Below are 24,776 nucleotides of genomic sequence, written 5' to 3' on the forward strand. Positions count from 1 at the left end.
GGTAAATGAAATGGTGAACCTGAACCTTCATCTAAAAGATGTAACGTTATCCATGAATCAATAAGACAATAATTCTAAATATTTTTAGAAGGTGTCACAAATAAATACGGGTAATCCTCACCACAGTAACATAAATTAAAGATGCCAAGAAATTATTATTTATTATTATTATTATTATTATTATAAGATCCCACGGTGTCAAAGACTCATCTAGGAGGTCCTTTTGTCATACACACAACTCATCATACTTTGCCTTAAACACATTCAAATTCTCTGTAGACACTCACTCTCAGACAAGGCATTCCAATCATTCACAACTCTGCAAGCAAAAAACGTGCTTCTCACTACCTTGTTCACACCCTCCTTATACAGCTGCCAGGGATAACTTCTCGTTCTCCCCTGATCTCCCACTATTTTATGAAAAATGTCTTCAACATTGATCCTATAACAACCCCTTATCAATTTCTATGTCTCTATCATATCACCCCCTCTTCCTCCTATCAACTAGGACTCTGTAAATTACAACTTTTGAACCTTTCCTCATATTCAACATTCCAGAGATCAGAAACTACCTTAATCAACTGCCTCTGGACCTTTTCCAACATCTCTTTGTCCTTTTTAAAACTAGGTGACCAAATCTGTGCACAGTAGTCCATATGTGGCCTAATCAAGACCGTATACAATGGAATGAGAATCCCCTTACTTCTACAAGTCAGTATACTTTGCATTATTCCCAAAATTTGTTGTGTTATCTTTTCTATTTTGGCAATGTGTCCTCTAAATTTTAGATCCTTATCTGCTTCACCCCCAAGATCTTTTATTTCCTCCACTTCCGACAATATATCTCCACAAACTGTAAATTCTACATCCCATCTTTGCTTCCCAATTTAAAAACCTTACATTTGTAACACTGAACTGGCATCCTCACTCCTCCTGTACAATTCAATAGTCTATCCAAGTATGCTCATAAGGCCACAACATCTGCTTTACTTCTCATACGTTTATTATTATTATTATTGCAGGTTTCTCCATGGAGTCAGGACTCATCGCAGGAGACCCAAACTAGCTAAACAATATCTGTCATATCTGTTATTGAATTTATTTACACACAAAGAACTCGCAAATGAGTCAGGCAATGAATTCCACTCATTCACCACCCTCCAGGCAAAAAAAAACCTTGTTCTCACACTCTTGTTAACCACACTTTTCCTTAATTTTCAGGAATGACCTCTTGTTCTTCCATCACTATCACATAGTTGAAACATTTCCACAGCATTAATCTTATAAAAAACTTTTAGTAATTTAAATGTTTCTATCATATCCCCTCTTCTCCATCTATCAAATAACCTCTGCAATCCACAAGCTCTCAATCTATCAATGCAGGGAGCATTTTTTACATCACTTACCAACTTACTCACTCTCCTCTGAAACCTTTCCATAACCACCTCATCTCCAAGGAATCCAAGTGACCAGACCTGAGCACAGTAATTCAAATGTGGAAATAGCAATGCCTTATAAAGAGGAATAATAACCTATTTATTTCTGTATGTTAGTGTGATCCTCAATAACCAAGTAATCCTATGTGCAATCTTGGACACCTTAGCAATGTGTCCCCTGAACTTCATCTCCCTATCTACCAACACCCCTAAGTCCCTAGCACCTCATCAATCTCTTGGAGTACTGTTGATCAATGTGGTACACAGCTGGTAATCTTTTAATCCCAAAATCCATAACTTTTCCACATTGAACTGACATCCATTTCCTTTTGCCCATTTTACCAGCTTATTTAAATCATCCAGCAAACATACAACATCAGCTTGATTTTTCATTGTGCTACCCAACTTTGCATCATCAGCAAACAACTGAATATCTCCCTTTAAGTGATTTCCTATATCATTTATATACAAATTAAACAACTATGGCCCAAGCACAGAGCCCCAAAACACACCACTGATCACCTGCATCATCCAGGACTCTGCTCATCCATACACCACCTTCTGGTATCTCTTCCTGAGCCATTCTCCTATCCATATCACCAGTTTAGTATCCATCCCCATCTGCTCCAATTTGAGCAACAGTATTCCATGAGGTGTCCTGTCAAAAGCCTTAGCAAAATCCAGAAGTACCAATGTGTAGCCATTTCCTTTGTCCAACTCAGATGCCATTCTATTATAAAAAGCTAATAAATTGCTAAGGCAGGATCGACCTTTAACAAAACCATGTTGGCCCCTATAGAGTATCATATCCTGATCCACCCATTCTTGAATTGGTCTTTAACCAACTTTTCCAATACTTTTACCACCACCCACGAGATGGTGATTGGTCTATAATTAACTACCACAGTTTTAGAACCACCTTTATGCAAAGGAACTACTTTGATTAACTTCCACTCCCTAGGGACCATACCAGAGTTCCAACTTAAGTTAAATAACCAAGTAAGAGGGGTTGACAATTCCTTTGCACATTCACATAACACCCGAGCTGATATTCCATCTAAACCTACAGCAGTGTTTGCATTTAAATTTTGCAATATACTAAGTACCTCTGATTTCTTAACTTCCATTTTTACACTAGTTATTGCTAGCGTACAGAGATATTCTCACTTAGGTGATAGACTTTTGAAAAGTGATCGCTCAGTAACTCTACCATTACATTTGAATTGGTCGCCTCGATACCATCAGCACCCACTAAGGTTATTATTATTATTATTATTTCGGGTGACTCCAGGAGTCCTTAGACTCATCGAGGGAGGCCCTAAACATCATGTCCACACAACTATGCGATTACATTCTCACAGTATCTATCATACCTTGTCTTGAACTCGTTCACCATCATGGCACCCACAACAGACTCTGGCAGCTTATTCCACTCATTTACCACTCTAAAAGTAAAGAACCCAGCTCTAACACCCCTGCTAACCACACTCTTGCCCAGCTTCCATAGGTGTCCCCTAGTTCTCCCACCACCAGTCCTGATCTCAAAAATATCCTCTGAATTAATCCTATAGAATCCCTTTAGCAATTTGAATGTCTCAATCATATCTCCCCTCCTCCACCTATCAACTAGTTTCTGCAACCCACAAATCTTCAACCTGTTCTCATATGGTTCATCCCATAGACCTGTTATCATCTTAGTCACTCGCCTCTGGATCCTCTCCACCTCCTCCCCATCAAGAAGGAACCGAGGTGACCAAATCTGGGCACAGTAGTCGAGATGAAGTCTTATCAAGGCTCGGTACAGAGGTACAATAACTTGCTTGTCTCTGCTCGTCAAGGTATTTTTCAACAAATCCTTCCGAAGTCATTCTTCCTTTTACTTGCCACATAGCGGAAGAACTCTTTGGGATTACCCTTGATCTCCTTGGCTAAGGTCCTCTCATAAACTGATTTAGCTTTCCTTACTATGCTGGAAACCTTCCTAACTTGAACCTTGTACTGCTCATGGGTGTACTGATCACCTTTCTCCTTGTAAATTCTCCATAACATTTTCTTTTCTTTTTTTTTGCAGTTCAAGCTTGATACTACTACTCATCCATTTAACTACCTTGTTTGTCTTCCTGACCATGGGGACACAATTTGATATTTCCTTCCTCAGATATAGAATTTTGATTTTATCCTATGTACTGCTAAAATCTTTCCCCTGCAATATGTTCTGCCATGGGACTGCCGTAAGCTCACTTCGAAGCTTGTTATAATTGCCTAACCTATAGTTCAATATATATATATATATATATATCCCTTCTTAAGAGAGAAATCCATAGATTTTGCAACCTCCCAAGTTAATACCACATGATTGCTCTCACCAATTGGAGGTAATGAGGTCACCTTACTTATGCATATATCCTCTGAACCAATCACCAGGTCCAACACTATAGTTCTGTATATACTCTTTCTTAAGAGAGAAATCCATAGATTTTGCAACCTCCCAAGTCAATACCACATGATTGCTCTCTCACCAATTGGAGGTAATGAGGTCACCTTACTTATGCATATATCCTCTGAACCAATCACCAGGTCTAACACTCTTACACCACGTGTCCTTTCAGTTATGTGCTGTTTCAAGTAATTATCTCGTAGAAGATGTATGAATTCTTTTTGCCACGTGATATTTCCTCCTTCCAATTGATATCACCATAATTAAAATCCCCCATAATAATCACTAAGCCCTTCACTCATTGCACCAATTTGCTGATGCATGAATTCAATATCACCCCCCTATAACCCCTGGCCTATAGCAGCAACCAACTGTATATTTGGTTGCATTGGTCACTATTTCACACCAGACCGCCTCAAATGTATTATCATTCACATGTCTATAAGTGTCAGTAAAGAAATACCGTGAGTAGACATATTACTAACTATTATAATAACATAATTAACTCACTAAATTAAGGGGATAAAAATCCCTTATTATTTTACAGCCAGTATGCAAAACTCTAAGATCAAAAACTATGATCTAAGAGTTTCATGCCGAAGAACTATTGGCGAATCCAAGCGTAAGTGACCACCTGGTAGTACAACACCAAGGCAACTCGAAGCAAAGGTGGAGCAAGTTCCCTCACTATCCTTGATATTTTCTCATAATGTAAAAACACATAGCTCCTAGGGGATGTAATACTGCTTTACATTATGAGGAGAGGTCACTGCCCAGACCGGTTTCAACCTTTTTTGAGGTCTCATCAGTGAGTAGCTAGACCAGGATTATATCAAAGTTTAAGTAAAAATTTAATTAAATTTAATTAACTTCGCCAGAAAAAATAGCCGTTCGGCTTTTCATCTTAGGAATTAACTCACATAAATTATTCTTTATTCGTAGAATTTTCACCTGAGTATCACAGGCATCATTAGTACAGGTACAAGGCTAATTAAACAATAACTGTTATATTCACAAAACGCAACCTAAGTAGCTAAGGTTAAATTTCCTATATTTATTTAATTATTATTTTTTTTAAATTATTTAAATTATTTAAATTTAATTATTTAGTTATTTAATTATTAAATAATAATTATTATTTTTTTTTTAATATATAACCAAATATATATATATGTGTGTATACAATTATATGTTAGGAAAGATTTGCTGCTTTATAAAGTACTAACTCCCACAAGGAGGAAAGACGTAGACCATCGGATCTGTTTAGGTTAGGAGAGTGAAGTAATGTTTCACGTGTTTCTTTGTATACCTGTTCCATTAGGAACCGACTTTTGTGAATGACTTTTGTCTTGTTCCACTTAACTCTATGTCTGGTGTCGATGGCATGTTCTGCAATCCCAGACTGTTCGGGTTCAAGATACTGGATATACGACTAGTGTTCTTCTAACCGGACCTGAGCAGGTCTTCCTGTTTGTCTGAAATATGATAATCCACACGAGCAGGGAATCTGGTATCTGGTAGACACCTGGATAGCTGAGATATGGGAGCTTGTTCTTTGGAGACATTAGGAATGTGGAGATTTTTTCTGATGGGTCGAAAAGCCACACAGATATTTAGTGGTTTTAGCACCTTAGCTATGCGTTCACTAACCCCTTGTGCATAGGGGATAGGTATACGTGTAGGTTCTTCTATACTTGAAGAGGATGCTGGAGTACGACTACTTAAAGTTCTTTTTATGGACTTCTTATAGCCATTGGATATGAAGGAGGAATTAATATGCTGTAATTCTTTTTGTAAAAGTTCTGAAGAAGAACAAAAGGAGTGGGCTCTATGAACTAGTGTTTTTATAGAACCTGCCTTTTGGCTGGGATGGTGATGTTATTCAGCATGGCTGTACTGGCCTGTGTGAGTCTCTTTCCTATAGACTGTAAATTGTAGCTAACCATCTGGTTGGCAAAGAATCAAGAGGCCTAGAAAGGCTAACTGCTTATTTACTTTTACTTCTAGGGTGAACTGGATCCTTGGATGAAGTGCATTAATTTTTGAGAGAAACTGTTGTAGTTCTTCTGGGGTGCCCTTCCATATGGCAAAAATGTCGTCCACATATCTGAACCAAATGTTAGGTCTAGATGTAATGTTGTCAATCATTGTTTAATTAGCCTTGTACCTGTACTGATGATGCCTGTGATACTTCGGTGAAAATTCTACGAATAAAGAATAATTTACATGTGTTAACTCTATTATTTTAATAGTTAGTCACATGTCAATCATCTTGATATACTACTTTCTTTGGCTGCAACTCATCAGCTATCATTAACAGTACTCCTCCCCCTGTTCTATCTTCCCTATCCTCCCTGAAAATACTGTATCCATCACATTCAATTCCAGTGACCACATCTTCTGCTGACAGCTACGTTTCACTAATGTCCACAACTTTTGGTGAGATTGCACTGACTAATGCCAAAAATTCTTCTCTCTTATTTCATATGCTTCTTGCATTGGTATACAAAAATTGCAGATTCCCTCTAGTTCTCGTACTGGCTTTAGAACTGATATACAAGTCACTAATTTCAGTAGTCCCATGCCGATTTTTATCCCCTCTCTTCTGCAATTTATTCTACGAATAAGGATCAATAAATATACAATTACTACTATTATAGTCTAACCTTGTGAAAAATAAACTTTCAACATCTTTCTCTAAATCCAGAGTAATTTAATAATAAAAAAAGGTGGCAAACCTTTTGGCAACTCCTATAGGTAAAGATGACCTTGCTACTGCTTCTGCCTGGTATCTCCAACTCTGGGCCTGGCTATATATTACAGTAAAACCCCGAAGTTACGTGGTAGGTGGGACCAACAAAAAGTGCGTAAGTTGAATTCGCGTAACTTGGGGTATAATTTTGCATGTAATTTATATATACAAACATGCAATTGGGACCAAAGGTTTACAAAAATACCTATATTTTTTAAGAAATATAATCATAATTGTAATTTTTAGTACATAAAAAAAAGAAAGTTATTTCGATGTCAATGGTTTCATAAAATCTAATAGACTCATCTTATGGTATAATGTCTTTTTCTTGTCACGCAAAATTTCTTCATAGCAAGCTAATGATTTTTTTATTCCTTGCCTTTTGCCTTGTGGCTACAGTTTGTTCCTTGTTAGAATCTATGTCCTCCAAAATCTGTAAACCTTTCTTTTATGATTGTTCTTACTGTGGATTCCTGTAGATCGAACTTCTTTGCTAGCTCACAAAATTTCATTCTGCCTTCAAAATCCTTAATAATGTTGAGTTTTGTTTCCAAAGTCAATGTTTTTCTTTTCTTGCTAGCTGTAGAAGAATTGGTCTTGCTTCTTTTGGATGACATTATTATTTTTTATGTGATAAAAATTTTATCAAGATCATAAAATTAAACAATCGCAAGGTTTGTAGACTATAAAAATCGTGTATAAATGGAGACCGCACGAAATACGTCAGTGCTTGTTCACAGCATGTGTGACACTGGTGAATGCGGCCGGTGCCTGAAAGATATGACTAGTGGTGAGGCGTGAAGCGGGACGGGAATACGTACATATAAGAAACCGCATAACTCCGGATTCACGTAAGTCAGGGTATGATGGTATATATATATATTATATATATAAAATGATGAAGGCCGTCAACATGAGATAAACTGGAGAACAACTTCAAACCTTCATATATACCATGATGAGGTAGAATGCCACATAGTCGAATCTAAGGAAATTGTTATGGACCCTCATCATATGAATAATAATCTTAGTTATAATCTACCAGACTCTTTAAGCTCTGCTATCCGATATTGGCACACTCGTGAAGTCAGACGCATGCAGATGACCAACAATAGAACTTCAACACGGGCTGTAGCTACAGTTCAAAGATAACTGAATTTTATAATAGTCGTTTTTATAGTGATACAATGTTTCTTATAGTGTTTTTTATTTGCTTTCTATGTTCCACGCCTGAAGAAGTTGGACAATTCGATGAAACATGTTGCGTTTTGAATAAATTTAATTGTTTTTTCCAGTTCTCAGATCTAAGTCAGTATATGTAAATATGAACATATCCCAATTCTGAGTTAATATTACAGATTGTTATATATATATATATATATATATATGTGAGAAGGAGGGCTGAAAAGTACTGATAAAGACCTAGAACAAAAATGATATTAAAGTAAATTTTGTTATTTGTCCTAAAATAAAAAGAACAAATTATTATAATTAGATAAAATATGGGGGTTAAAAGGTTTTCTATAGTATATAATAGGTCTTTTATAATATATATATATATATATGAGTGGGAGGGCAGAAAAGTACTGATAAAGACCTAGAACAAAAATGATATTAAAGTAAATTTTCTTATTTGTCCTAAAATAAAAAGAACAAATTATTACATTTGATGAAATATGGGGGTTAAAAGGTTTTAAGATATGTTCTTTCTTGTGGTTATATTAATATATATTTCCATTTTTCTTTGTGCTGTTTTCAGTCTCGATGTTTTTTTTTTGTGTGTGTATGCATACAAAACACACACACACACACTATATTTACCTCTGTATTTCACCTTTGTGAATTTAAGGACTTTAAAACATTCAATTACTGTTTTGTTTCATATATGATGAATTTTTTTTGTTTGTTTGTCTTGACACCAACCAGTAAAAACAATAATATAAAATAATATAAAATAATCTGTAAATCTCTTTGGACCTCTGAAAATTTTCATGACCCTGAAGAGAAGAAAATCTTTTGGCAGAATAAAGCCACAATTTGTGTAGATCTATCTACACAAATTGTGTAGATTTGGTCCTTGGTAAATGTGGTGGTCATGTTTAGTTAGGCTAGAAAACGTGTTTTTAAATTTAAGTATAGTGTGGATTTTTGTCTCAAATTGTGCTGCAGTTGAGCATCAATTAGATACAAGTGTCCATCAGTGGTGTTATTGTTTGAAACTGTGTTGTATGTATATGTTTTCTCTGCCGTTTGTTTCACTACTTCAATGTGTAAAGATGGCATCCAACAAGAAACGTATGTCAGCAACGTGCAGGACTTCTACTTTTACACGAAAGGCTGACTTAGCGTTAGATTTTTTGCAATGGATGCATTGTGGAAACTGCCACATGTATGTGCCAAAGAATGTGAAGGATCTGTGGTCGGTCTGGCTAAATGAGAAGAATGTAAATGTCGACTTATGTGAGAAGTGTTGGGATAGGCTGGAGCTTTTAGGAATGGAAGCTGACATTGGGACCATAGCGGAAAAACTTCGGCAGGAGTTCATGAAAATGAAAAATGACCTTCATCTTCTGCATGAGGAATTGGAAATGCTCAGTAAGGAGATACTGGAAGTTAAAAGTGAGTTTAATGTGTTACACAGAGAAATTACAGAAATTAGGACCACAGAGATTACTTTAGCTGAAGTAACTAGAACATGATTACATATGGGTGAGTCTTTGGTGAATGATGAAGTATGTCCACAAGGAGATGTGCTGCGCATTATTGGAGATACCGAGACAAGGAGTTGAGAGCTTGATCCACCTTTGCTGCGAGTTTCCCGGTGTTGTACTACCTTACCTCAGTCCTGAAGACATTTTCAGGTGCAAACTTTGTTTGCTCACACTTGGATAAAGGATTAAACTAAATTTATTATGAAGCAATAAATAGTATGGGAGTGATTGGGAGTCAACAAAATAAAACCACTAGAGGTCTAGAAGAAACGAGATGTCGTGAGAGTGGGGTGGGAGTAAGTAAAAGAGTGTTGAGTAATGAAACTGAGAGAGTCATGCTGAATAGCATAGAAAATGAGCCCATGAGAAACGTTTGTGTGGACTTGAATGAAGTTAAGAGTGGTAAGATATATGGTGATTCTATGATATTAAGGGTATGGAGAGTGGTATGCCTGAGGAGTGCTTGGCTGGTGGGACAATAGAAAGAGTGGCTTCAGCAATAAACAGAAGGCATGATGCAGACAAGATGATAGTTATGGTTTTATGATATTTTAGTCAGTGCAATCTCACCAAAAGTCATAAGCATTAGTGAAACTTGGCTGTCTGCAGAAGATGTGGTCACTGGAATTGAATGTGATGGGTACAGTATTTTCAGGGAGAATAGAAAAGATAGAACAGGAGGAGGAGTACTGTTGCTGACAGCTGATGTGTTGCAGACAAAGAAAGTAGTATATCAAGATGATAGACATGTGAATGAGAGTTCATTTGAGACGATCTGGTGTGAAATATTGACCAATGCAACCAAATATACAGTTGGATGCTGCTATAGGACAGGGGTACAAGAGGAGATATTGAATTCATGCATCAGCAAATTAGTGCAATGAGTGCAGGCTTAGTGATTATTATGGGGGATTTTAATTATGGTGATATGAATTGAAAGGAGGAAATATCATGTAGCAAAAAGGAAATTGAGTCCATACATCTTCTACGAGATAATTACTTGAAAGAGCACATAACTGAAGGAACAAGAATTATGAGAATGTTGGACCTTGTTATTGGTTCAGAGGATATATGCATAAATAAGGTGACCTCATTACCTCTAATTAGTGAAAGCGATCATGTGGTATTGACTTGGGAGGTTGCAAAATCTGTGGATTTTTCTGTTAAGAAGGGGTGTATATATATATATATATATAGAACTATAGGTTAGGCAATTATAACAAGCTTTGAAGTGAGCTTGCAGCCATCCCATGGCAGAACATATTGCAGGGAAAAGATGTTAGCAGTGCATGGGATAAAATCAGTGGGTATCTGAGGAAAGCAATATCAGATTGTGTCCCCATGGTCAGGAAGACAAACAAGGTAGGCGTTAGATGGATGAGCAGTAGTATCAAGCTTGATCTGCAAAAAAAAAGAAAAAGTTATGGAGAATGTACAAGGAGAAATGCGATCAGTAAGCCCATGAGCTGGTAACCTTCCAAGGCTCAAGCTAGGAAGGTTACCAGCATAGTAAGAAAAGCTAAATCAGATTACGAGAAGACCTTAGCCAATGAGATTCTTCCGCTATGTCGCAAGTAAAAGGAAGAATGACTTCGGAAGGATAACGTTAGTGGGTGCTGATGGTATTTAAGTGACAAAATCAGATGCAACAGTCAAGTTACTGAGTGATCATTTTTCAAAAGTCTATCACCCAAGTGAGGATATCTCTGTACCTGTAGCAATAACTAATGTATGAATTGAAGTTAAGAAATCAGAGGTATTTAATATATTGCAAAATTTAAATGCAAACAGTGTTGTAGGTTTAGATGGAACATCAACTCGGGTGTGTGTGAATGTGCAAAGGAATTGTCAACCCCTTTTACTTGGATATTTAACTTAAGTTTGAACTCTGGTATGGTCCCTAGGGAGTGGAAGCCAGGAAAAATGGTTCCTTTGCATAAAAATGGCTCTAAAATTGCGGTAATTAATTACAGACCAATCACCATCACAGGAGTAGTGGTAAAAGTATTGGAAGTTGGTTAAAGATAAAATTGAAGAATAGATGGATCAGGATATGATACTCTATAGAGGCCAACATGGTTTTGTTAAAGGTAGATCCTGCCTTGGCAATCTATTAACTTTTTATAATAGAATGACATCTGAGTTTTACAAAGGAACTGGCTATACAGTGTTACTTCTGGATTTTGCTAAGGCCTTTGATAGGATACTCCCATGGAACATTGTTACACAAATTGGAGCAGATGGGAATGGATACTAAATTAGTGATATGGATAGGAAATTGGCTCAGGGAGAGATACCAGAAGGTGGTGTGTGTGGATGAGCAGGATCCTGGATGATGCAGGTGATCAGTGGTGTTTTGGGGCTCTGTGCTTGGGCCATAGTTGTTTAATTTGTATATAAATGATATAGGAAATGGCTTAAAGGGAGATATTCAGTTGTTTGTTGATGATTTAAAGTTAGGTAGCACAATGAAAAATCAAGCTGATGTTGTATGTTTGCTGGATGATTTAAATAAGCTGGTAAAATGGGCAAAAGGAAATGGATGTCAGTTCAATGTGGAAAAGTTATGGATTTTGGGATTAAAAGATTACCAGCTCTGTACCACATCGATGAAACAGTACTCCAAGAGATTGATGAGGTGCTAGGGACTTAGGGGTGTTGGTAGATAGGGAGATGAAGTTCAGGGGACACATTGCTAAGGTGTCCAAGATTGCACATAGGATTACTTGGTTATTGAGGATCACACTAACATACAGAAATAAATAGGTTATTATTCCTCTTTATAAGGCATTGCTATTTCCACATTTGAATTACTGTGCTCAGGTCTGGTCACTTGGATTCCTTGGAGATGAGGTGGTTATGGAAAGGTTTCAGAGGAGAGTGAGTAAGTTGGTGAGTGATGTAAAAAATGCTCCCTGCATTGATAGATTGAGAGCTTGTGGATTGCAGAGGTTATTTGATAGATGGAGAAGAGGGGATATGATAGAAACATTTAAATTACTGAAAGGTTTTTATAGGATTGATGCAGGGGAAATGTTTCAGCTGTGTAATAGTGATGGAAGAACAAGAGGTCATCCCTGGAAATTAAAGAAAAGTGTGGTTAACAAGGGTGTGAGAACAAGGTTTTTTTGCCTGGAGATGGTGAATGACTGGAATTCATTGCCTGAGTTAGTTGTGAGTTCATCTGTAGATGAATTCAAGAAGTGATACAACAGGTATTGTTTTGCTAGTTTTTGGTCTCCTGCGATGAGTCTACTGACTTCATGGAGATACCCGTAATAATAATAATAATAATAATAATGATGTATCCAAGTAAATTACACACTAATTTACTGTGTAGTTTTATCTCAATTTTTAGATCTATAATGTTCTTAACTCATTCCCTAGGTCTATAAAATATAGGGGTGTTGGTAAATAGGGAAATTCTAAAAAGTATGATAATTCAATTTCAACTTCTGGAATTTAATTAAATATTTTATGCATTGTTTAAACAACCAGTTTTTATCAATCATTATCAAATACCTGCTATGTTTACTCATAATGAAAGTATTTACATAGTATCTTGTTGGGATATAGGAATAACAATACTACATGATTATTTTATTACTAGCTCCTTAGCAACATTTTTCTTCCAGATTAATCTGTTATTTATCAGGTCTGCAATATTGTCAGATCTTATATTTCTGTCCTCTAAGGCATATTAACCACATTATCCCACCTAGATCTTGGGCTTCCAATGGATCTTTTTCTTATAATCATACAACTGTTTGACTAAATTTTCTTCTCTCATTTCTAATTTTTCTCCCTTTCCTCTGCCATTCTGTCAGTTTATAACAGTAATGAGTGATTTTAATCTAGAAACAACACTTAGTCTGAGAAAGAATTTTTATTTAAATTAATTTTTATCCAACTATTAAGATAAACATAAAAACTAACCTGTAATAACTTATAATAAAACTTCTAATTTACAGGAAGTTTTTCGTATAGATATTAATTATTTTAAAAAAAGTTTTACATATGGTCAAATACAACATCACATTTTTAAAAAAAATCAGATATTCAGATAAAATCATTTACAAATGGTAGGTGAAATATCAGTTGAAGTTTTCAGAATATTAAAAAAACTTACTTCACTACACAAAATAAATTAATGTTGGCATTGTAAACTGTAAAATCAAGAAATACTGCTCGAGTAGCTCGAGAGATCCACAAATGTTCCACCAGAATTTCCATTTTTGCTTTTGCCTGATTTTTAGTCACACCAATATCCATATAACAGCCAGCTCCACTGTAAGTTCCAATAAGTCCCCAGTGACCAGAGCCATTCATTTCCTTTTCCGTGTGATAGGTCCATCTAAAAGGCCACAAAATATTTTAATACTATAAAAGTCTTAATTAAATATAACAACATTAGTATTTTAAAAAAGCAATTATTTAAGAAAGATTTCATATAAATAATGAAATATAGTTACCTGAATGACAGCTCTAAGTTAATATAATAGTGATGTGCATTAAATTAATCTAATAAAAACGCTTAGGCATATAAAAATGGATTTACAAAGCTTTCTCTTTTAATGGATAACTGACAGTAGTCAAAATTTAATGCCTTTTGTACTTTTCAGTTTCAAATTTGTCTTATTAATTCTAATAATTCCAAGACCAGTGGAATTAACCAGTAGTTGATTCCGGTATGTCTAAAATCTGTTAACTGGGTGACTATTCTTATATTATTATTATATCTTCCATGGAGTGAGCAGATTAATTGTGGGAGTTCATTCAACTGACAACATATTTATCATACTCTGATCAGACCACACTTAGACTATCATTCTCCAATCTAGTCCCCAGGATTTGAAGGGGATAAATTAACTGTGGAAAGGGTACAAAGGCAGATAACAAAGATGGTGTCAGGACTGCACGATGTTAGTTATGAGGATCGGCTGAGGGAATGTGGACTGCAGAGTTTGATGAATAGAAAAAGGAGAGGTGATATGATTAAGACTTAAACTGTTGAGAGGTGGTTACAAGGTTGACATTGGGGAGTTCTTTTGCTTGGTTGAACAGCGGGAAGGAGTCATGACAAGGGGTCATCCCTGGGCGTTGCGAAAGGAGACTGCTAGAAAGAGGGTGGTTGAACCATGGAATGCATTGCCTGATAGAGTGATAAGAGCGAGATCAATGAGTTTAAGAAGTAATATGACAGACTTTGTTTCCTAGCAGGGACCTCCCTCGATGAGTCTTGATAGGCATGTGTTTCTTAGAAAGGACCTCCCACAATGAGTCTATTGACTCCATGGAGGTCTGAATAATAATAATAATAATAATAATAATAATAATACTGAATCTTAAAATCCTTAACACTAATTGTATTAACAACATATTCTGGTAATGCATTCTATTCACCCACAATTCTTTGTTTAAAAAATCTTCTCCTCACACCCCTGTTCACCATACTCTTACATAACCTCTAGGAATGGCTTCTGGTCTTCCTCTCTTGCCTTCTGCTCTATTTACAATTCCCTCTGGATTGATCTGATAAAATCCCCTCACTAATCCCCTATCCATCAAACCTTTCGTGGATGGGAGCAACAGGGAAAAAAAAAAAAAGAAAGAAACCTGTAATCAGCATTCCTTCAACTTCTCTCCATAGTCAACATTCCAGAGCCTTGATATTGTCTTAGTCACTCATCTCTGAACCTCCTCCAATGTTTCCACATCACAACAAAAACCAGAGGAACAACTAGTCAGCACAATAGTCCAAGTGTGATCTGATCAGTGCTTTATGCAGCGGCACAACAACCTTCTTATCCTCACATGTTAGCGTAATAATTCTCATAGCAGCAGTATGATGTGCAGTCTTTACAACACTTGCAATATGCCCTCTAAACTTCAACCTACTGTTAACCAGCACTCCCAGATCTCAAATCTCATCCACTTTCTGCAGTGCAGCACCATCAATACAGTACACAGCCTTACATTTCTGCACTCTAAAATGCAACACGTTGCACTCATTAATATTAAAACTACAATTCCACTCCTTTGTTCAAACCAAAAGTCTATTCAAATCTTCCTGAAGGGAATAAACATCAGCAGTGCTATTTATAATTCTCCCCAACCATCAGCAAACAAATGAAAATCCCCGGTCAATCCACATGATGTATCATTTAGAAAGAAGTTACACAGAAGGGTGGCAAGAACAGAATCCTGGAGCATGCCACTGGTTACCCTCATTTTTCAAGAGACTACTCCAGCATACACAACTTGATGGTATTGTTCAGATATATATATATATATATCGACGTTCATATTTACTTGGTAGATAATGTTATGAAAAATAAATTAGTTTGAACGACTATAATACCGAGAATAAAAAAAGAATAAAGTTTAATGCTGAGATGCTACTAGTTTCATTGAAAAAATCAACTTCTTCAGGTATCAAAGACAAAGAATTATATAAAAAATAACAGAGACATTATAAAATTACATCAACAGATCTAATATAAAAGACCGTAGTACAGTTTAAACAGGAATGCATGCTGGATTTCCAATTGAAGTTGACTACATGCGCGAGTTATCACAAGTGCCAATACTGGACAGTGGCAATGTGTGCGTCAGAAAGATTGTAGCTAAGGCTGTTGTTTATATGGGATGAATCGAAGGATATTTTCTTTAGATTCGATTATCTTTCTTTAGAGCTCATCATAACACATATGTACATTAGAAGTTTGCGGCCAGTCTACGAGATGTTGGTGGCCTTCATCCAAGTTAATAGAGAAGAGAACGTGGCTTGAGAGAGCTCTGGCTCTGGTCCTATTGTAGGATATGTCTCTTTTGTGTTCCTCAATACGTAAAAGGCTAGATTTAGCCGTCTGACCGTAATATGGTTTGCCACATTCACACATGATCTTGTAGACTCCTGGATACTGAAGAGAGAGAAGTTTTACTTTAGGTCTACTTAGTATGGAGCAAAGTTTTGGAAACGTAGTGAAACAAGTTCTAATGTTGAATTTCTTAAGAATTTTTACCAGTTTTGGGGGGGAGAGAGAGCTGATGTATGGCAAAGATATAAATGCTCTTGGGGAAGAAGAATCTTCAATAGTAGGTGAACGACGATGAGAGATGAATTTATCAATCTTCTTAAGAGAGAAACCATTGTTGACAAAAGTCCTTTTTAGTAAATTAAGTTCATTTTCAATCTCTGTTTCGTCTGTTAATAAAGATCTGGCTCGATGTGCCAGGGTTGAAATAATACCAAATTTTTGCAGAAGGTAGTGATGGGGAAGAAGCATGAAGACATCTGTCTGTGTGTGTGGGGGGGGTGTTTCTAAAATTAGAGATTTTGATATTTTCAGAGCATCTTGTAAGTTTTAAGTCCAAAAAGTGAAGACAGTTGTTGGATTCCAGTTCGTAGGCAAAGTTGATTTTCTCATGAAACTTGTTGAGATGGTCTAGAAAAATATTGTGGTTAATAATTAAAGACTTATTTGGTAAGCTAGCCAAGTAAATAATAGTTTAATATCCAACGTTTCACTGACTAATATCTGTCAGCATTTTCAAAGGAATACACTGGTAGGCGATAGAAAGTAACAAAACCTAGGAAACTAACTGAGAATTCCAAAAATTATATAAAGTTATCACTGAACGTGAAACAGTGATATGATACGCGTGTCACAAGTACAACATTTTATTTGTTGAGATATTTAATGTAATTTTCATGAAAGTTCATTTCTTTTTGGTTAAATGATCTGATTAGAGTTTTCCATATATCTGGTAAGATTAAGCCTTGATTCTTATTTAAGTTATCTGTTGAACGGGCAACTGAGCAGCTTCTTTGAAAGTTCTGGAATGGTAGTTCTCTTCTATGCAGGGCATATGACTCATATCCCATTCAATATTATGGTTGGTAGAGGCAAAGTGGGAAGAAAGGCCTGATATATCATGCTGTATTATTATTATTATTATTATTAAAACAAGACCTCATGGAGTCAAAGACTCATCTAGGAGGTCCTTTTATCTTACACACACATCTCATCATACCGTGTCTTAAACACATTCAAACTACTTGCAGACACCACGCTCTCAGGCAGGGCATTCCAATCACTCACAACTCTGCACGAAAAAAACCTGCCTCTCACTCCCTTACTCACACCCTCCTTATACAGTTTCCAGGGATGACCTCTGGTTCTCCCCTGATCTCCCACTATTCTCTGTAGAACTTCTCCACCATTGATCCTATAACAACCCCTTACCAACTTGTAGGTCTCTATCATATCTCCCCTCTTCCTTCTCTCCACGAGACTCTGCAAATTACATCTTTTCAATCTTTCCTCATACTCAACATTCCAGAGGTCAGAAACTACCTTAGTCATTCGCCTTTGGACCCTTTCCAACATCTCTTCATCCTTCTGAAAACCCGGTGACCAAATCTGGGCACAATAGTCCAAGTGCGGCCTAATCAAAGCCTTATACATTGGAACAAGTATCTCCCTACTTCTACATGTCAGTGTCCTCCGCATCATTCCCAGAAGTCTTTGTGTTGTCTTCACAATTTTGGCAATGTGTCCCCTAAATTTTAGATCCTTATCCACTATCACCCCCAGATCTCTTATTTCCTCTACTTCCAACAATATATTCTCACCAAGCATAAATTCTGCATCCCATCTTTGTTTTCCGAATTTTAAAACCTTACATTTTGCAACATTGAACTCACATCCCCATTTGCTTGCCCAATCACTCAATTTATTCAAGTCTTCTTGCAAGGCCACAACATCTTCACTACTCTTTATGGTTCGTCCCAACTTTGCATCATCTGCAAACAACTGAATATCTCCATCCAAATCTTCACCAATATCATTAATATATAAGTTAAATAGTAATGGCCCTAAAACAGACCCCTGAGGCACTCCACTAGTGACTTTCCTTTTCCTGGATATTGCACCCCCATACACAACTTGTTGATACCTATCAGATAGCCAGTCTCCAATCCAATGCACTAATCTAATATCCAACCCCATCTGCTCTAGTTTGACTGTCAACTTATCATGAGGTACTCTATCAAAAGCTTTTGCGAAATCCAAGTATATTACTGTGTATCCTTCTCCTCTGTCCAAGGAAGCAGTCACTTTATTGTAATAAGTAAGTAGATTACTAAAACATGACCTCCCTTTAGCAAATCCATGCTGTCCATCAAAAATTATACCATTGTTGTCAACCCAACTCTGGATCCTAGTTCTCACAAGCTTCTCCAACAACTTAACCACAACACCTGACACACAGATAGGCCTATAGTTTGATGCTTGAGTTCGATCACCTCCTTTATGAAGTGGCACAATCTTGCCCTCCTTCCACTCTTTAGGAACTTGACCAAGTGCAAGACTCGTATTAAAAAAATATGTCAAGGCAGGTGTCAACTCTCTAGCACACTCCTTCAGAATACGTGGTGATATATTATCAAGTCCCACAGCCTTATTTACATCTCGTTTACTCAACTCCCCAAACACCTCTTGCTCACTTACAGTCAGTCTCTCCTCCCCATCATCAACTGCTCTTAATCTCTCCATGAAGTCACATTCACAAGATTGAAAGATCTTTATGAATTGCTCATTAAGTATCTCCACAACACATTCTGCAACAGCTGTCTTTATACCATTTCCTCCAATCAATGTCATCCTTCCATAATCATTCTTTCTTTTGCTGGCTACATATCGAAAGAACTCCCTAGGATTCTTTTTGGCTTCATTAGCTAACTGCTGTTCATACCTCTCTTTAGCTACTCTCACCAACCAAGTCACCCTCCTTGCCTGGTCTTTGTAGACCTCATGAAATTGATTACTTCCACTTCTCTTATGCTGTCTCCACAATGCCTTTTTTTTCTGTATTGCATGCTTAATCTCTTTATTCATCCATCTCACACCTACCTTATTTAACCTTCTCACCCATGGTATACATTTAGACATTGCATCTACTAAATAGTTTTTGAAAATCCACCAAGCTGCATTGATCTCTTTTCCAGCTAACTCCTCATTCCATGCTACATCTGCAAGCTGTCTCCTGAGCTCTTCATAATCACCCCCCTTGTAGTTCCACATATACCCTTTTTTTACAGGGGTCCTTGCACTGCTGGCAACCACCCAGGTAATCACCTCATGGTCACTTTCACCAATTGGTGGATGATTTGACACCTCATTTATAATTACATCCTCCGATGAGATGACCAAATCCAAGACCCTTAATCCTCGTGTGCCCTCTGTTACATACTGTCTGAGGTAGTTATCCCTCAAAAACTCAAGAAACTCATTTTCTTTACTTCCAGTCGCTATCTCTTCATTCCAGTCTATATTGCCATAATTAAAATCACCCATAATGATCACTCTTTTCTTATTTGCTTGGCTTATTTGACTATACATTTCACTATCACCACCATCCACATTACCAGGTCTATAACAACATCCCACCAAGTATTTGATTTTATTCACCTCTATCTCACACCATACTGCCTCAAAACCACTGGCCCTATTTCCCTCTTGCATCTCTACCTTGTATGGACATAACTCTTTCTCTATCATCAATAGCACTCCCCCTCCCTTTTTATCCCTTCTATCCTCACGAAACACATCATACCTTTCCATCTCTATTCCTGTCAGGATGTCGTCCTCATCTAACCATGTCTCACTTATTCCGACAATCTCTGGGTGCACAGACGCAATTAGTGCAACCATTTCATCCGCCTTGTTTCTTATGCTTCTAGCATTGGTATATAAACACAACAACTCATTTCTGGATCTACAGCTAGTTCCACTGATACCATTCACTCGATGTGCTCTCTCCATGCTGGACTGGGGCCATTTCTCTTTCTGCTTCTTCATTTTAGAACCCTTTGCAACAACATCTGTTTCCTCTTGATCCCTGGTCATCCCATTACTTTCCTGCCTACACATGCTCTCACCTCCTCTTGGAGCATCCACCTTTCTCACGCTGTGTATCCCTGTCCACCCTGGGCCTCCCCGTTTCCCTGCTCCTCTTGCACGCCCATTCTCTCATTTTCTATACTCATACCACTCACCTCTCCATTGATTTCCACTTCTTCAATCTCTCCCGTCTTACTCTCCTGCTCTTCCACATCACTCCCCTCTCGATCTGATTCATTTTCTCTATTCACTTCTCTACCTTCCAGCAGCAGTCTCTCCAAGCGACTCACACCATAACCACTCAAATGCAGTCCATCACTCCCATACAGCTCACTTCGTCCCTCAAACTCATTCCACACATTAACAAACTGTACTCCCATCTCCTCACACATTTCAGCCAGAATACCATTCATAATCCTTGCTCTCCGCCTCATTTCACCACAATCATACCTAGGCAACACACTGACCACCCTTCCTGTCACACTATTCTCTTTTATCTTTCCAAGCAGTCTCTTGACATTCATTTTGACATGCTCTTTGTTCTCTCTCAAATCATTTGTACCAATTAATACAATTAACTCTTTTGCTCGCTCCCGCCTCATATCCAATGCCTCAATCACTCTACTTATTTTACCACCTGGAAAACATACCTTGTGCATTTTATCCTCTAGCACACCTTTAATAATGGAGTCGCCATACAACGCCACTCGCTCATCTTTCGTTAACTCTTTCATGCCATCATGATTTATTGTAATAGTTTTGACCTGAATTCTCTTAATTTCATTCCGCATCCATTTCATTTCTTGCCTCATCCAATCTAATTCACTTTCCGAACCTCGCGACACATTCTCTCTATCATTAAATCTTTCTAACTTTCTAACTCTCGACCCCCTCTTCTCACATTCCCTCTCATTCATCCTTCTTTGTTTCCGTACTTTCGGTCTAACATACGTCCAACTTTCACTATCATTCTTCTCACTTTCACTCTCATTTATATCATATATATATATCATATATGATATACAACATGATATATCATATATATACCTGATATATCATATATACCACTTTGGTATATATGATATATCATATTATGGTTGGTAGAGGCAAAGTGGGAAGAAAGGCCTGATATATCATATATATATATGATATATCATATATACCACTTTGCCTCTACCAACCATAATATTGAATGGGATATGAGTGGGAAGAAAGGCCTGATATATCATGTTGTATATATCATATATGAGATACAACATGATATATCATATATATATATATATATATGCCTGATATATCATATATACCACTTTGCCTCTGCCAACCATAATATTGAATGGGATATGAGTCACATGCCCTACATAAAAGAGAACTACCATTCCAGAACTTTCAAAGAAGCTGCTACAGCCACCCGTTCAACAGGTAACTTAAATAAGAATTAAGGCCTAATCTTACCAGATATATGGAAAACTCTAATCAGATCATTTAACCAAAAAGAAATGAACTTTCATGAAAATTTCATTAAATATCTCAACAAATAAAACGTTGTACTTCTGACACGCGTATCATATCAATGTTTCATGTTCAGTGATAACTTTATATAATTTTTAGAATTATCGGTTAGTTTCCTAGTTTTTGTTACTTTCTATCACCTACCAGTGTATTCCTTTGAAAATGCTGACAGATATTAGTCAGTGAAACGTTGGATATTAAACTATTATTTACTTGGCTAGCTTACAAAATAAGTCTTTAATTATTAATACCAGTGGTCAAGAAAAAGGCATCATAAATATTGAGGTTGTTTAAACCGTGTTCCCAAATGAGGAATACATCATCTATATAACAGTACCAAATTTTGGGTTTTAGTGTTGAGGAATTAATCACCTTTTCTTCATAGTCCTTAAGAAATATATCTGCAAGAAATGGAGAAAGTGAACTGCTCATAGCCAATCCTGAGTTCTGTTTGTAAATCTTAGTTTGTAAGTTGAATTTGAAGTATCCTGAATTTACACAGTAAGAGAGTAAGGAAAAGAATTTCTTGGATAGATTGTTGTGGAAAAGATGGAGGATCTCTTGAGTAGGTACATTTGTGAAGAGAGAAACTATATCGAAACTTGCCATTAAATCTGATTTGTTGAGTTTGATGTCTTTGATCTTGGACACGAAATCAGCTGAATTTTTTATATAAGAGAAGGAATTACCAGATAGGTTTTTCAAGAAAGATGTGAGATATTTAGATAGGTTGTAAGTAGGGGAGTTTATACCTTCAATGATTGGCCTAAGTGGAGAGTTCAATTTATGGATCTTTGGGAGTCCATATAATCATGGGATTAGCGGATGAATCGATCTGAGGGAAAGATGGATATTTTTTGGTAACTCTGAGGTGGTTTTCAGTAAATTGTTGATCCTATTGTCCTATATACAGGGTGTTCGGGATAAATTTGACATATTTATAATTAATTATATTTTTCCGTAAGTTACATGTATTAACACACACTTCTCTTCATTTAAAAGGTTGGACCCTTCTTCATTCATATACAAGATGTCAGAAAGGATGGATAGCTGGAACCCACCTGAATCATGGAAGAGAATAACTTGTATCATGATGATTCGTGCCGGCCATCAAAATAAGGATATTTCGACTGCTGCCCAATGCTCCCTGAATACAGTAAAAACAATCAGGCATGAACTAGAGACTTGCAATGGTGACTACGAGGATGTAGCAAGAAGAAAGATCCCTAGCAGACGATCTGATTGCGTTCGTACAGCAGAATTCCTCGCAAATCTGCAGGAACAGGTGTTGAAGAACCCTGGCATTGGAATTCGGGCTTTGTCACGTGAAATGAATGTTGCAGCCTCTACTATGAAGCTTGCACTCAATGAAGACCTCCGCTACTACTCATACAAGCGCCGCAAAGGTCAGCTGCTTACAGAAAAGGCCCGTGAAAAACGTTTGATAAACGCGAAGAAACTTCTAAGCAGAGTGAAACATCCTGCGGAACCACAAACAATCTGGTTCTTTTCCGATGAGAAAAACTTTTGCCAGGATCAAAAACACAACACGCAGAATAACAGATGGCTTGCATACAGTACAAAGGACATTCCTCGTGTAATGCAGACTAAATTTCCCCAAACTGTGATGGTTTTCGGATGTGTATCCTCTGAAGGCAATGTGATGCCTCCGCATTTTTTCCAAGAGCGCCTCAGGTTGACTTCAGATGGCTACGTGGAGTTGCTAAACACTGTAGTCAAGCCCTGGATAACAAGGGTAGCCAATGGTAGGCCGTATGTATGGCAGCAGGATTCGGCCCCTTGCCACACCTCTGGGAAAAGTCAAAAATGGTTGTCTGAAAATTTCTACGACTTCACCAGTCCAAATGTTTGGCCTCCAAACTCCCCAGACCTTAACCCCATGGATTATTTTGTATGGGGCGCAGTTGAAAAAGACACCAATCGCACTTCCAGTAATACAAAAGCCCAGTTAATGGATAAAATTAAAACAGTTTTTGCGGCCCTTCCCAGGGAGACTGTAGCATCAGCTTGTTCGAGGTTCCGAAGCAGGATTGAAGCTGTGATCGATGCTAATGGTGGTTATTTTGAGTAAATTTTGTTGATAGTATTGTAATTAACTCTGCCTGTAATGTTTTTTGTCAATTCATTAAATTTAATAGATACAAAGAAGATTTTCTTTTTCCTTACGAAACTGTCAAATTTATCCCGAACACCCTGTATATATATATGAAAGAATGATCATTAACTTGGTTAACATACATATTTTTATGAAGAATTGAATGACTAGAACTGAGATTTAAGTAAAAAGGTTTTAATATAAAAACACGACTAGTTTCGGCCTGTAACAGATGAAGTCCTAACATTACTCAAGTTTTTGTTAATGAAAATGACATCATGGCTAGCTTGGACATAACTTCTTTGTTCACTAATGTCCCAACAGATGAAGTCCTAACATTACTCAAGGACAAGTTATCCAAAAAAATGTTAGCCTTGCTTACATATTGCATCAGGTCCAGTTACTTCAAATTTCAAGATAATATATACAAACAAAATCATGGACTGGCTATGGGTAATTCTTTATCCCCTGTAATCGCAAATATTTACTTAGAGGATTTTGAAACCAAGTCTATCTCTTCCTTTATTTTAACACCTAAAGTTTGGAAATGCTATGTAGATGATGACTTCATTATTTGGAGACATGGACATGAATCCCTTATGGTTTTCCTCGAACATCTCAATAGCTGACATCAAAGTATTAAGTTTACTGCCGAGCTTGAAACGGATAATTCCTTGCCTTTTCTTGGTGTCAAACTGACTCGTTCTTCTAGTAAACTCAAAATATCGATATATAGAAAGATCACACATACCAACAGATATCTGCATAATCGGTCCCATCACTTCCCTCCTCATAAGCTTGGAATAATTTCCACCTTGGGACATAGAGCCCGTTCTCTTCTGGATGACCCAAATGAACTTCTTACAGAAATAAACCATCTGAAAACTTCTTTCGAAGTTAATGGA

The 24,776-nt window shown here is 37.0% G+C and overlaps 1 protein-coding gene across 1 annotated transcript in view; it reads right to left on the minus strand.

Annotated features, from left to right (window-relative positions):
- The window catches only part of LOC150096380 (polycystin-2-like), a 286,011-nt gene that overhangs the window by 104,648 nt on the left and 156,587 nt on the right, over positions 1-24,776 (minus strand). Inside the window, exon 5 of the mRNA XM_090409166.1 lies at positions 13,466-13,690. Coding sequence (XP_090265292.1) covers positions 13,466-13,690 — 225 coding nt within the window. The remainder of the gene's footprint in view (positions 1-13,465; positions 13,691-24,776) is intronic.

Source organism: Typopeltis vanoorti, chromosome 19 (assembly GCF_054136105.1).
Source record: "Typopeltis vanoorti isolate ZY-2024b chromosome 19, IOZ_Tvanoo_1.0, whole genome shotgun sequence".
Lineage (NCBI taxonomy): Eukaryota > Metazoa > Arthropoda > Arachnida > Uropygi > Thelyphonidae > Typopeltis > Typopeltis vanoorti.